Below are 13,923 nucleotides of genomic sequence, written 5' to 3' on the forward strand. Positions count from 1 at the left end.
TCTTACTTACTTACTTACTTAGCTGGCCCATTACAGAACATTTGTTCTATAGGCCGAACTAAGAAGAGATCTCCATTCCTCTCTATTTGTTGCTTTGCACACTGGAATACCGCGCCTTGTCATCTCATCATCCACTTGTTTGCGCCATCTATTCCTTGGCCTGCCAATTCTGCGTGCACCGCCATGTGGCATGTATTCATACGCCTTTTTAGCGGGTTCATCATCGCTCATTCTTATGATATGGCCTAGCCAACGCAATCGCTGCATCTCGATACGTTTAACAATATTCATGTCGTTGTATAGCAGATACAGCTCGTGGTTCATGCGACGTCGATATTCACCGTCAACGCAGATTGGTCCGTAGATCTTTCGAAGAATTTTTCTCTCAAACACACCAAGCACTGCCATGTCTGCTTGCGCAAGTACCCAGGCTTCGGAGCCATACATCAGCATGGGTAGTATCAGTGTTTTGTAGAGCGTTATTTTTGTTTGACGAGATGTGGCTTTGTTTTTAAACTGCTTACTTAATCCAAAGTAGCATCTGTTGGCCAATACAATTCTTCTTTTTATTTCACAACTGATGTCGTTTGTTGTGTTGACGGAGGTGCCGAGGTAGACGAAGTCTTTTACTACCTCAATATTATAGGAACCAACTTCCACAGTCGGTCCGAGCTCAATGGACGCATTGCGCGTCGACACCATCAACTTGGTCTTCTCACCGTTTACCGCCAGACCCACTTTAGCAGATTCTCCTTCGACCTTTATAAAGGTATCAGTTACTTCTTTTACTGATCGACCCATGATGTCTATATCATCAGCATAAGCAAGTAACATGTGACTGTTGGTGTAGATTGTGCCACTTCTTTTGACGTTTGCCTCTCGTATAACCTTTTCTAGCAGGATGTTGAAGAGGTCACACGAAAGGCTGTCTCCTTGTCTGAAACCTCTTTTGGTACCAAACTCTTCGGAGAGGTTCTTTCCTATTTTAACTGAGGACCTCGTGTCAGTTAAAGTCATTTTACAAAGCCGGATGAGCTTTGCGGGAATACCAAATTCAGACATGGCTTGGAATACCTTTGAGCGCAGCGGACTGTCGAAGGCTGCTTTATAATCGACAAAAAGGTGGTAGGTGTCGATCTGCATCTCTTGGGTCTTCTCCAGGATTTGCCGCAGGGTAAATATCTGGTCAATGGTGGACTTGCCAGGTCTAAAGCCGCATTGGTATGGTCCAATAATCTCGTTGACCATTGGCTTTAGTCGTTCGCACAATATTCCTGACACGATCTTGTAGGCAATAGGGAGTAGACTTATGCCCCTATAGTTAGAGCATACAGTCTTATCTCCCTTCTTGTGGACGGGGCACAGGATACTCAGGTTCCAATCGTCGGGTACTCGTTCTTCCTGCCAGATGGTGCTAACTAGCTGATCAATACACCTTATCAGCGTGTCGCCTCCGGTTTTGAACAGCTCGGCTGGTAAGCCATCGGCCCCTGCTGCCTTATTATTCTTCAGCCGATTTATTGCTGTCTTTACCTCATCTTGGCTGGGCGGTATACATTCAATACCATCTTCTGGGATTGGGACTGTGGTATCTTCGTCGTCTTCGCTGCTATTGGATACCAACAGATTTGAAAAATGTTCTTTCCATATCCTGAGTACACTATCTGTATCAGTTACCAAATTACCTTGCTGGTCTCTACAGGAGGATGTGCCTGTACCAAAGCCATCAGTTTGATGCTTGACTCTTTGGTAGAATTTTCGGACTTCATTCTGGCTCCTGTACATCTCGATTTTTTCACACTCCCGCTTTTCCATCTCTCTCTTTTTCCTGCGGAAAAGACGTTTCTCCTCTCTCCTTTTCTCCCTGTATCTCTCTCGTGTGCTAGGCGTTGCTACGGATTGTAAAGTAGCCTTATATGCCGCATTTTTCTCTTCGGTGGCAGCACGACACTCCTCATCATACCATGGATTCCTTGGTGGAGGTCTCTGGTATCCAAGTATGGATTTTGCGGCTGTTTGCATGGAGTGGGCAATGCTATGCCATTGCGCTGATATGTTATCGGGATGAGGAGGGCTTTGATTAAGCAATTGGGCTAGTTGAGTGGAATATGCTGTGGCTATCTGTTGTGATTGCAGCTTACCGATGTCTAACTTTCGTGTTGTGTCTGTTCGTACTTTGTTTGCTACGTTTAAGCGGGTGCGTACCTTTGCTGCAACAAGGTAGTGGTCCGAATCAATGTTTGCGCCTCGGAACGATCGTACATCCAACACGCTCGATGAATGTCTTCCATCTATCACAACATGATCAATTTGGTTTCTTGTTTTCTGATCTGGAGACAGCCAGGTGCCCTTATGAATATCGAGATGATTAAATCTGGTACTGCTAACTACCATGTTTTTTGCAGCTGCAAAGTCTATCAGTCTCATACCATTGTCAGATGTTTCACTGTGGAGACTGAATTTCCCGACTGTTGGGCCAAAGATATTCTCCTTTCCAATTTTGGCATTAAAATCGCCTAGAATGATTTTAATGTCATGGGCAGGACAATGGTCATATGTTTCTTCTAAGCGCTCGTAAAATATATCTTTGGTCTGTTCATCCTTTTCTTCAGGGGGAGCATGAGCGCAGATAAAGCTGATGTTGAAGAATTTAGCTTTTATTCGAATTGCAGCAAGTCTTTCATTCACTGGAGTGAAGCTGGATACAAGATGTTTTAGTCTCCGACTAACTACGAATCCACAACCAAACTCATGCTTTACGTCATGGCAGCTATAATACAGTGCGTCACCTTTAGGTGTTGTTGTGAGGCCTTTCCCAATCCATCGTATTTCCTGTATGGCAGTAATATCGGTCTTGTACTTTTCAAGTACGTCTGCCAATGCGAAGACTGCACCTTCTCTATAAAGAGTGCGAACATTCCAGGTGCAGATGAGCAGATCATGGTCCTTAAAACGTTTGCGGGGTTCGTCAACTTTAGAGGGGTTTGTTTTTCTTTTCTTTCGTTTTTTCATAGTAGGCTGTTTTTTCTAGGGGAGGGTTACTAACCCGACGCCCAAACCCAAGTTTTTAACGTTCTTATGGGTGAACGCGCGGCACATGTTAGCTCACTACCTTTAACGGGTGTTAAAGGCAGTTCCCCAGGTGACACCACGGGGAGGTCAGTGTCCACTTGGGATGAAAGAGGGACCAAGATAAATCCTGGGCTTTGCCATGTTAAAACCGGTCAGGACCGTTCCTTGGTATCTTCCATCCCCTACGTCACCCGCAAACAACTTCTAGTATGCATTTTTTTGAAAGTACATATTTAGACTACAAAAACCCTAGTAGGGTTTTGTCCTGTCAGATCCAGTTCGGATTTTATGGTCTCATCTAAACCGGGTTAAATCTACAGTTTTTTGCATTTATCAGGCCTTTATGTCAGAAACGAATAGGAATTTGGCCTTGCTGTCTTTAGCAATATTGTAGCCCTAAACTAGTAGAACTTATCTTTGAACAAGTAAAAAGTCGTTAAGTTCGGCCGGGCCGAACTTTTTATACCCTCCACCATAAAATAGTCTTAATTAAAATGGAATAATTAGGGTCTTTCACAATTTTAGGTGTTACAACTTTTCGACGTTGGATAGATTCCTACTGCCCCCCACTATTGCTTAAATTACACTGTGAACACAAATGTTGGGGCAGAGATAATTCCTTTTGGAGATGAAAGCCCTTGGTGTATTTATATTAAAAACCCCGAAGTCGAACTTCCGCGTTATGGCGTGATGAAGTTTTTGCAAGAGACCCTGTAAGCCATCATGAATTAGCATTATATCTTTGTTTGTTGTTTTTGTAGAGCACTTAAGCAACAGTGAATAAATATATAACGCTAATTCCTGATGGCCCACAGGGTCTCTAACAAAAATTTCATCACGCCATAACGCGGAAGTTCGACTCACGGCGGATCTGTCCTTCGGGGTTCATAATATACTCACCAAGCCTTTCTTCCCCAAGGAGAATTTTCCGTGCCCCAGACTTTCACCTTCATTTTGTTGCACAGTGTTATCTAATCTAATTTAAAAAATGTGTTGAGCTAGGTGAAAGGTACCACCTACGGGGCTATATCAAAGAGTCAACCTATCTTTAAATTTTTTTGGCGGAAAAGTTTTATAGCTGCAGGGAAGAAATTTCGTGACCACTGAAAATTCCCGAAAATCGGGAGGTACAGTTATATAGGGGGATATACCAAAACATGGACCTATATTGACGACTATTTTTGAATAGACAAAATTGTAGCTAAAATTCTCAAAATACCGATCATTACAGCTAGTTCGGTTAAAAATTGCAGCTAAAATTCTCAAAATGCCGAAAATTGGGAGGTACCGTTATATGGGGGCTTAACCAAAACATGGACCTATGTTGACGATGTTTGGTGGGGATGCTTTATGACCACTGAGAACTTCAACTGTCAAATTACGGCTATTTCGGTTAAAAACTGTAGCTAAAATTGCCAAAATACCGAAAATAGGGAGGTACCGTTATATGGGGGCTATATCAAAACATGGACCTATGTTGACGATGTTTGGTGGGGATGTTTCATGACCACTGAGAACCTCAAATGGCAAATTACAGCTTGTTCGGTTAAAAATTGTAGCTAAAAATCTCAAAATAGCGAAAATCGGGAGGTACCGTTATATGGGGACTATACCAAAACATGGACCTATGCCCATATCCTTTGGGATATAAGTTTGTTGATTACTAGGAACCCTAATTGCCAAATTATAGCTAATACGGTCTGCAAATGTGGCGAAGAACGTCAAAATACCTCAAATCCGGAGGTACCGTTATATGGGGGCTATACCAAAAAGTGGACCGATATAGCCCATCTTCGAACTTGACCTGCCTATGGAAAAAAGACCCTCGGGTGCAAAATTTCAGCACTCTATCTTAATTATTGCAGACGCTAGAGTGATTACAACAGACAGACGGACAGACGGACATGGCTAGATCGTCTTAAAATTTTATCCTCATCAAGAATATATATACTTTATAGGGTCGCAAATGATTAGTTCGATGTGTTACAAACAGAATGACAAACTTAATATACCCTCCATACTATGGTGGAGGGTATAAAAAAAAACACATAAGAAAAACTTCATCTAGGGCATCAAAATCTATAAAATTTTACATAATTGCTGAAATTCTGGTCAGTATCGGCTAAACTATTAGGAGTTGAACCAAGTAACCTTTTGCAAAAATCTTCCAAATAAAATTCTCAACAATTTTTTAGAACATTCTGAAACTCTAAAATGCTTTCTTCATGTTGTTTCAGGGGTATTTTGCATCATATCTTTTACAACACGTATTTTAAACACAGTTCACACCAACAGTTTATTCTCGCATTCCGGATTTCACTACATTATTGACATTTTTATTAAATCGTCGTTGAAAAATGTACTGAAAACAACGGCATAGAGACATTTTACAACAATGTATTGAAGAGTTGTGTATTACATTCCAGGGAATATTTTTCCAAAAGAAAATATTCAGAAAAAATTAATATTGAAAAGAATGATTTCCAAAATCAGATCCATTTTTGCTAGGGGAAACAATACTTTCTGATATATGTGCCCCGAAATGATTCAATATTTATGTCCACTCATTCGTACATCTTTCGCACTAAAATTTTGTTTGTTAAAATGCTATAATTTTCTTCTGTGTTAGTTGGATCTGGTATTGGAAAACATACGCCCACTGTTTATAATACCTACCCCATAAACACCCAAAAATGTACGCTGAAAACGTCCAAGACTAGTCACCTACGAGAATGCTATTTCCGCTGGCGGTTGAACTGCTTTGGATGCAAACTTTAGGCTGGGCAGTCATAGTTGGAGCAGTGATACAAATATAAAAAAGTTTGGTAATTAAATTATATTTATTCTATATAAAGTTTTCGCTGAAAAACATTTAATATTTCAACACTTTGTCTAACGCTTTCATTAGAGAATGTCTCTTTTTCTTGTAAATAACACAACATTCTTCTTGTGTTCTTGCCTTCTCGGTTCGTAAAGTGTTATCCTTTGAAACTACAGCATCCAATTGTTTTGGCCAAGCTAATATATCTATGGGTATTTTCTGGCATAGGCAAACATCTCCATTGTGCTCAAGGACAAGCAAATTAATTTCATAATGAACATTTAGAATTCTATTCATAGTAATGTGTGTAGTAGTTGTTATATTGGCTGGAAGCTGGAAGACACTTCTTATATCTTGCTCTGAATACTTTTCTGGCACTGAAGTTTCCTCGGAATGCAAAATATACATTTGGTTAAGATGTTCATCGAAATCGTGCACCATGCCATATTTATGATGTTTACTGCTGTGATGATTATAAGTGATGTATTGTTTTAGTTGGGCAACAAACCTGTATGTTTTGTTTGAGTCTGGTATACAAATCTGGACTTGAATTTGTATTTTATCGCCCGGTTGAAAGCAGGAGTTTTCCAGGCGAGTTTGCAGTTTAAAGCCCTTTGAAGATGTTATATCATACAAAGGACGCTGTATATAGAAATAGATGGGTAAGGGATATTTTTGATAATATTCTAATGGACATACGTACCTCGATGAAATCACTTGAAAGCTGAATGATCCTTAAAGCCTGTTTGTATTCCTTTGTGCCGTGCGATGTTTTACACATAACTTTCAGTTCATAACGAACATAGCCAAATTCAAAATCACATGAAGATACACATTGATTTGATATTTTAGTTTGAAAGGGCTTTTCATAGATGTGTTTGTCAGTATAAACTAAAAGGAGAAATAAGAACGAAATTAATTTAAACTCATGTCCTGGAATATAGAGAGTTCTCATTATTTTGATTACCCACCTTCACTGTTGACAACCAAAGGTATGCGTCGAAAGGCTAGGTTGCGTTGTTCGTGATGTTCCTTAGCTATTTGTTTTCGATGATAATAAATATTTAAATCTGTTCGTCCCTTGCTCAAGTCCTTGTCATGCCACGAAATTTCACTTGTACCAATGAACTCTACAGCTAATTCTAGAAATAATATTAACAATACAGATGTGAACAGATTCAGATTTGGATTTTGCCATAAAAAGCAAAAAATATATATAATAAATTTGCGTAATATAGAGTGCATTTAATGCAATTTTATCTATATATATAAAAATGGTGTAAAAAATGTATAGTAATTCATAAAATGAGAACGGCTAGGCCGATTTCTGTAAAAATTTTTGTCAGTTATTCGTATTTTCGAGGAGAAGGTCTTTACGGAAGAAAATTTTGGAAAATCTCTCTGGAAAAGTCGGAAAATTGGAAAAATCGAAAATTGAGTTTTTGTATGAAATTTTATTCCTTAATAGCGAGACGAAGTTCGCCGGGTCCGCTAGTTTAATATATAATAATGGTTCCACAAACATCCCATAAGGGACAAGGGAGACTTCTCTCATATCAATGAGTGCACCTCGATTCAAATTAGCTCAATGATATGGGAACTACAGTTTATCGCCGAGTCCGAACGGCGTGTCTAAGACACCACTTTTGTAGAGAAGTTTTACATGGCTGAAATACTCAGGAAATGTCGCCAACATTACTGAGAGGTATTTTGCCACCGTTGAAAAGTGTTTTGATGTTGCCTGCCCGGGGAATCGAACCCACGAACTTATGTGTGCAAGGCGGGTGTGCATACCATTGCACCACGGTGGCATCCATTTTATTTAATATACGTAACACAAATTTGAGATATATGTTGGAAATGTTGCCAATTACCTTTTTAATTTTTTTAATCGAGCTTTATGATCTATTATGCAAGTGAAAAAGGAAAGCCGACGATTCGAACCCACACACCCACCACTATGTGACATGCATGTTTCGTCTTCGGTAAAGACTCTTCAGACATATCGGATGTGGAGCGGCTTCGATGTCCTCGAACTTTTTTTCTTTCAAATGCATTTTTGTTTTGTATATTACAACAACAATGAGGATTTTTCCCATCTAGTTGTTAGTTACCATTTCCAAAAAATTTAAATTTTTCATTTCGCGCTACATCAACGATTGAGAAAAACTCCCCAGTACAAATCCACTCACGAGAAAATTTTTGGTTGTTGCGGACAAAAGTTATCGCGGTTTTACTTCTACTTTTAAGAAAAAATTATTATAAAAACGCTAATTACAATGTACAACAAAATTGAACTTTTTTAAAATTACAAGAAACCCCGCACAGATAATGAAAGAGAACCGAAAAAAAGAAGACACGTGTATCGGCGTTTTGAAAGTTTACATCGAGAAGTAACCTAAATAGGCGTGACAAGTTCCGCCAATTTCTACAGGTTTTGAAATATTCGACATCAGATTTCTTGGAATCCTTGCATTTTAGGTGTAAAGTGTCTTTGGCAATATTACTGACAACAATGCGGGGTATCTTTTCATGAAAAAAATTAAATTTTTCAAAAACTTTTAAAATCTCCTTTAAAATGAGATCGTATCAGATCAAAATGTTCTACAAAATTAGTTATCATACAATTTTACTATAGGTCCCCGAATACACCAAAACTCTAAATCGTACCTAAACGCCAGTAATCTGCCAAAAGTAAAATCACGTTTTAGGGTTAATGTTGTACTTTATCTGAGTTTCTTAAGTTTTGTCCCACAAAACTTCATTCTAGATAGAAGACGTCAAAGACAAAAATATTCTCCATCAAATTTCAATATAAGTCGCCGAATAAATGAAATATGTATTTACAATATATATCATGAAAATGTATACATCATATTTGCCACCAAAACACCCAAATATTTTTTTAATAAATTAGTTTTGTTCTTTTTTCGGGTTGATGCATGAAAGTAACATGAAATTTAGTTTTAGACGAAAGTTGTTAAAAGAAGAAATATGTTACACAAAATTTCACTATAAGTCCCAGAACAAACTATATATCTAAGTAAAACACTTTGTTAAGAAAATGACGTTACAAAATTAGATATTATAGGTATAAATTATTTGTTAAACTTTTAGATTCCTAATTAAAGTTTATTCCGTACTGAGTCAAAATCTCCTAAAATACTTCACTTTTTGGGGATTGTGTCAAAAGAAGAAATATTCCAAATCTATTTTCATTATGAGTCTCTGCACAAATGAAATTTGTAGCTATAATATCTAACATCTCCCGAAGCTTTTGCTTTTTATATATGGTTTAGGACCATATTCTACCGTTTTTATTCACATTTTCGTTATCTGCGGTCACAAAATATATTTTATTGATGTTTTTTCATAATAAATTCTTTCAGAAGATTATGTGTGCTGGACCCAAACTGTTTTTGAAATATCTATGGTGCATATATATATGGAAAATATTGACAACCCAGATCGGACTTTGTAAAATTACGTATTTTAGTCAATTTTATCAGAGCAGGAGTAGCTGCCATCATTAGAGTATTTAGGACCATGCCAAAACCATGGATGTTAGGACTCGTATGTCAGATATATATTCACTGGACAATAGCCGTAGACTATCCCCGCATTTTCACATACAATATCAGGAACCTATGACTTATCCTGATGACGTTATTTTAGGTAAAATACGTAATTTTTCAAAGTCAGATCTGAGTTATCAATATTTTCCCTATATATATTCACCAAAGATATTTCAAAAACAGGTTGGATCGAGCACACATAATCTTCTGAAAGAATTTATTATGAAAAACATCAATAAAATATATTTTGTGACCGCAGATATCGAAAATGTGAATAAAAACGGTAGAATATGGCCCTAAATCGTATATAAAAAGCGAAAGCTTCTGGAGATGTTAAATATTATAGCTACAAATTTCATTTGTGCAGAGACTCATAATGAAATTTGATTTGGAATATTTCTTCTTTTGACACAATCTCCAAAAAGTGAAGTATTTTAGGAGATTTTGACTCAGTACGGAATAAACTTTAATTAGGAATCTAAAAGTTTAACAAATAATTTCTACCTATAATATCTAATTTTGTGACGTCATTTTCTTATCAAAGTGTTTTACTCAGATATCTAGTTTGTTCTAGGACTTACAATGAAATTTTGTGTAGAATATTTCTTCTTTTAACACCTTTCGTCTAGAACTAAATTTTATGTTACTTTCATGCATCAACTCGAAAAAAGAACAAAACAAATTTATCCAAAAAATATTTGGGTGTTTTGTTGGCAAACTTGATGTATATATTTTCTTGATATATATTGTAAATACATATTTCTTTTATTCAGCGACTTATATTGAAATTTGATGGAGATTATTATTGTCTTTGACGTCTTCTATCTAGAATGAAGTTTTGTGGGACAAAACTTAATAAATTCAGATAAAGTACAACATTAACACTAAAACGTGATTTTACTTTTGGCAGATTACTGGCGTTTAGGTACGATTTAGAGTTTTGGTGTATTCGGGGACCTATAGAAAAATTTTATGACAAATAATTTTGTAGAATATTCTGATCTGATACGATCACATTTTTAATGAGTTTTTAAACGTTTTTGAAAAAACGGATCAAAAAGACCCGTTTAGTGACTCGCATGAGGGTTAATTTTTTCACAAAAAGATACCCCGCATTGTTGTCAGTAATATTGCCAAAGACACTTTATACCTAAAATGCAAGGATTACACGGAATCTGATGTCGAATATTTCAAAACCTGTAGGAATGGACGGAACTTGCCACGCCTATTTAGGTTACTTTCCGACGTAAACTTTCAAAACGCCGATACATGTTCTTCTTTTTTTCGGTCCTCTTTCATAATTTGTGCGGGGTTTCTTGTAATTTTTAAAAAAGTTCAATTTTGTTGTATAGTGTTATTTTAATGAGCACAATTGTCATTAAAAAGTTATCACGAAGCGAGGTCAGTGAGTAGATTGCACAATATTTGTAAAATGTTCACAAACAATTGACAAAATTTTAAATGTAATGTGATTTTTTTTAAAGTATAAAGTATCTGTCCGTCAAAAATTACAAAAAATCAAATGATACCAAATTAATAATGATTGAAATAATTGTTTGGGTGTTATAGCCAAAATAAGCACACATTTGGGTAACAAAAAATATTTTGGTTTGATAAGGTAGTTTTCACTTGCATTCTAGAGTTGTAAGTATTGGAAAATATCTATCACATAGCAAGTTTCCCATTGAGGAAAAATATCGGGCTGTTGAGAAAATCATTAGGCTTCTTAAACGGAAATATATTTCAAATAAACCGTTTTAATTTATATACATCCCTGAAATGTGTAAATCGCGTAATTATCAAAATCACCTTGTCCGCATGTGATTTTTTACATTCAAATTTGTATAACTTTTCGAAATATAATTTGGACATCTTAGTATAATTGGCTGCATCTTAGCATTAAAAAACCACTTAAACATCGCTAATTTGCGCAATGTGCATATAATTTTTGTCCGCATCCGGTTTCAGTGTCACCATGAAAATCTACATCGATCTATTTCATATCAAGAACCTTATATGTAGCATCACACAATTTTTTTTGGGATAGAATGAATGTAGCTCCCTTATCAGTGAAGTTTTTAAATCTCTTTTCCGCAAAAATCAAGATGCTGTACTAGTTTTTTCATTGCACTGAAAACGACCCACAGAAAACGCGATAAAATCGCGATATTTTCAAAACAATATTAAGTGATTTTTCTACTTCGGAATTTCTCGCGTTTTTGTTGATAGATTTTTACAAGTAATGATTTATTAGATCCGGAACGTAAAAATCCTAAATTTGCAATCAAGTACAGGGAAATTAAATGACAATTGTAAAAATTGGGCCCGAATAATATGATGAAAATATGCATTTTCGTATTTGGATACAGATTTTAATGAAGCTGTGTAGACTATATTCACCACACATGAAAGGAAAATCGTGAAAAGTGTGGTTTATTCACAAATCGAGAGAAAAAAACACGTTGGCTTTAACCCATTTTTACCAATTTTTTAACATAAATATAGCCACAGCTTTTGCGTCCAATATTTTTGCCAAGTCTAAAAACATTTCATTTTATCCAAAATCATTTAATCATTTAATTTATAATATACGACCACACTTCGCGAGTTATAGAAGGGTAAACCTTGGTTTCACCTATGTTATATTTTCAAAACTATTGCCCATGTATCTCCGTTTGCCCTTTCTATCTTTAAACAATAGCAAAATTAAACAAAATTAAATAAATGTTTTCAAATTGCTTTCTTACCTTCAATAAAAATCTGTTCTTGGACAAAAAGTTGTACAACTCCTCTCAATACATCACTAGTGTAGAAAACATTCGAATGTGTATCCAATTTAATAGATAGATTGATATGACTAAGGCTATCGTTTGAATCTTCACGAGGTGCCATTTATTACAACAAAATTATCCGAAAAAATGTCAAAAAATGTATCGGTACTTTGTTACGTCCGATTAAAAGGGGAACTTTCTTAACGAATGCTAAAAATCCACTAACAATGAATTAATAACATTTGTATCTTATCATTTATGTATGCTTCAAAACAAAGTTTTTGTTGTGTTGATAAGCTTTTATTCTATATCTGTTTTGCAAAAATCCCATTTCAATGTTTTGCTTTTTTGCCATAAACTATTGGTTTATAATAGTTTAATGTAATGATGGTTGGTTGTTGTTCACACAAGAGTAAGTGCAATTATGTTACCAATTGGAAAAGTACTAAATCGAGTTACGCATTTTTACTCCAATTTTGTAACAACAATCAATTCTGGAAACATTTATAGTAAGGCATTATATAATAACTAAAATGCACCCAAGGCATAATTATAGAAGGTAAAAGTGACCATCATCTGTATTTTTACTTTTTTTGTAAATTGGGTTTTCAAAATGTAATAATGTCTACTCATGAAATTTGGAATTTCGAAATTTTCTACCATATAATATTTCTTTTCAACCTAAACGTGTAATAAAAAGGACCTACGACAGTTCTGAATGCTTTATATTTAAACTTACATTTTGATTCAAATTTTATATTTATTTTAGACGATTTTCAATTTTTTTTCCTGACAAAATTTTAAGTACGACCCTATTATTCAATGTTTTTTCGACATTTATTTTCATTAAAACAATGTGGTTCAGTTGTTGTAATTTATGCAGCTACCTTCCTTGAGTGCACCCATTCCCTTCATTACTATGTGCATTAGGGTTATGACTTTTCGACATTATATCTGAAAAACGAATTTTTGCCTATTAATTACTAAAATAACTTTTATTCAATTGAAATATTAAAAAAATTACGCGCAAATCGATTTAAAAAAATATCTTTTTGAAAAAATTTACAAAAAAAATCAAAAATTACTTTCTGTTAATAAAAACGTTTATTCCATTCAAATATTGAAAAAGGTCAAAAAACAAACCACTTTGAAAAAAAAATTATTTTTTTGCTTTTATTTAGAAATTGTATCTTTGATTAAAAAAAACGTTTACGACATTTTTATGATTATCAGAATTAAAGAAAATTAGTGAGAAACCAATGTTATGTCAGTTTAGTTATATTATGTGGCTCTAAAGTTTGTTTTCAATTATATATCTGCTTACAGTAAAAAATTGTCCATAATTCTGATAAATTTAAATTTTAAAACAGCAAAAATTCCCACAAAGCTGAATTTTGGTGGAGAGCTAGGGCTTGCCATTAGAAGCAACGTCCTAAAAGTCCCCATCGATCCCATGTGTGCAAAAAAAATTATTCGGGGTCAAAGGTCAAAATTTAAAGGTTTTTAGTTTTTCGGATTTATTTTTTGAAAACGGTTGATCTAATCAAAAAGTGACTAAAGTAAATATTGTAGACAGAAAAATTATCTACAAGTTTGACCCTTACAATTTTTTCTTAGAAGGAACCATTCTTGAGATATAGCTGTTCTAAAAAACACATGATTTTTATGCACTTATAAGGGAATT

The 13,923-nt window shown here is 35.3% G+C and overlaps 1 protein-coding gene across 1 annotated transcript; it reads right to left on the minus strand.

Moving 5' to 3' along the window:
* Positions 1-5,893: 5,893 nt before the first annotated feature.
* On the minus strand, positions 5,894-12,570 carry LOC141390808 (uncharacterized). Its single transcript, XM_073963772.1, has 4 exons — positions 12,216-12,570; positions 6,865-7,035; positions 6,597-6,784; positions 5,894-6,535 (listed from the first exon to the last, which is right to left on the minus strand). Exons 1-4 carry the CDS (start codon positions 12,358-12,360, stop codon positions 5,945-5,947), a joined length of 1,095 nt encoding a protein of 364 aa, XP_073819873.1. The 5' UTR covers positions 12,361-12,570; the 3' UTR covers positions 5,894-5,944.
* Positions 12,571-13,923: the final 1,353 nt, after the last annotated feature.

Source organism: Musca autumnalis, unplaced genomic scaffold (assembly GCF_047663935.1).
Source record: "Musca autumnalis isolate F117 unplaced genomic scaffold, ASM4766393v1 scaffold_1, whole genome shotgun sequence".
NCBI classification, from domain to species: domain Eukaryota; kingdom Metazoa; phylum Arthropoda; class Insecta; order Diptera; family Muscidae; genus Musca; species Musca autumnalis.

What these genes read in the sequence shown, in the direction of transcription:
- LOC141390808 (XM_073963772.1), bottom strand. Translation starts at nt 12,360, where the DNA reads ATGGCACCTCGTGAAGATTCAAACGATAGCCTTAGTCATATCAATCTA. An exon ending in TTTGGTTGTCAACAGTGAAG is followed by an intron (nt 6,785 to 6,864) that starts GTGGGTAATCAA and finishes TTCTCCTTTTAG; the next exon opens with TTTATACTGACAAACACATC. An exon ending in TTTCAAGTGATTTCATCGAG is followed by an intron (nt 6,536 to 6,596) that starts GTACGTATGTCC and finishes TTCTATATACAG; the next exon opens with CGTCCTTTGTATGATATAAC.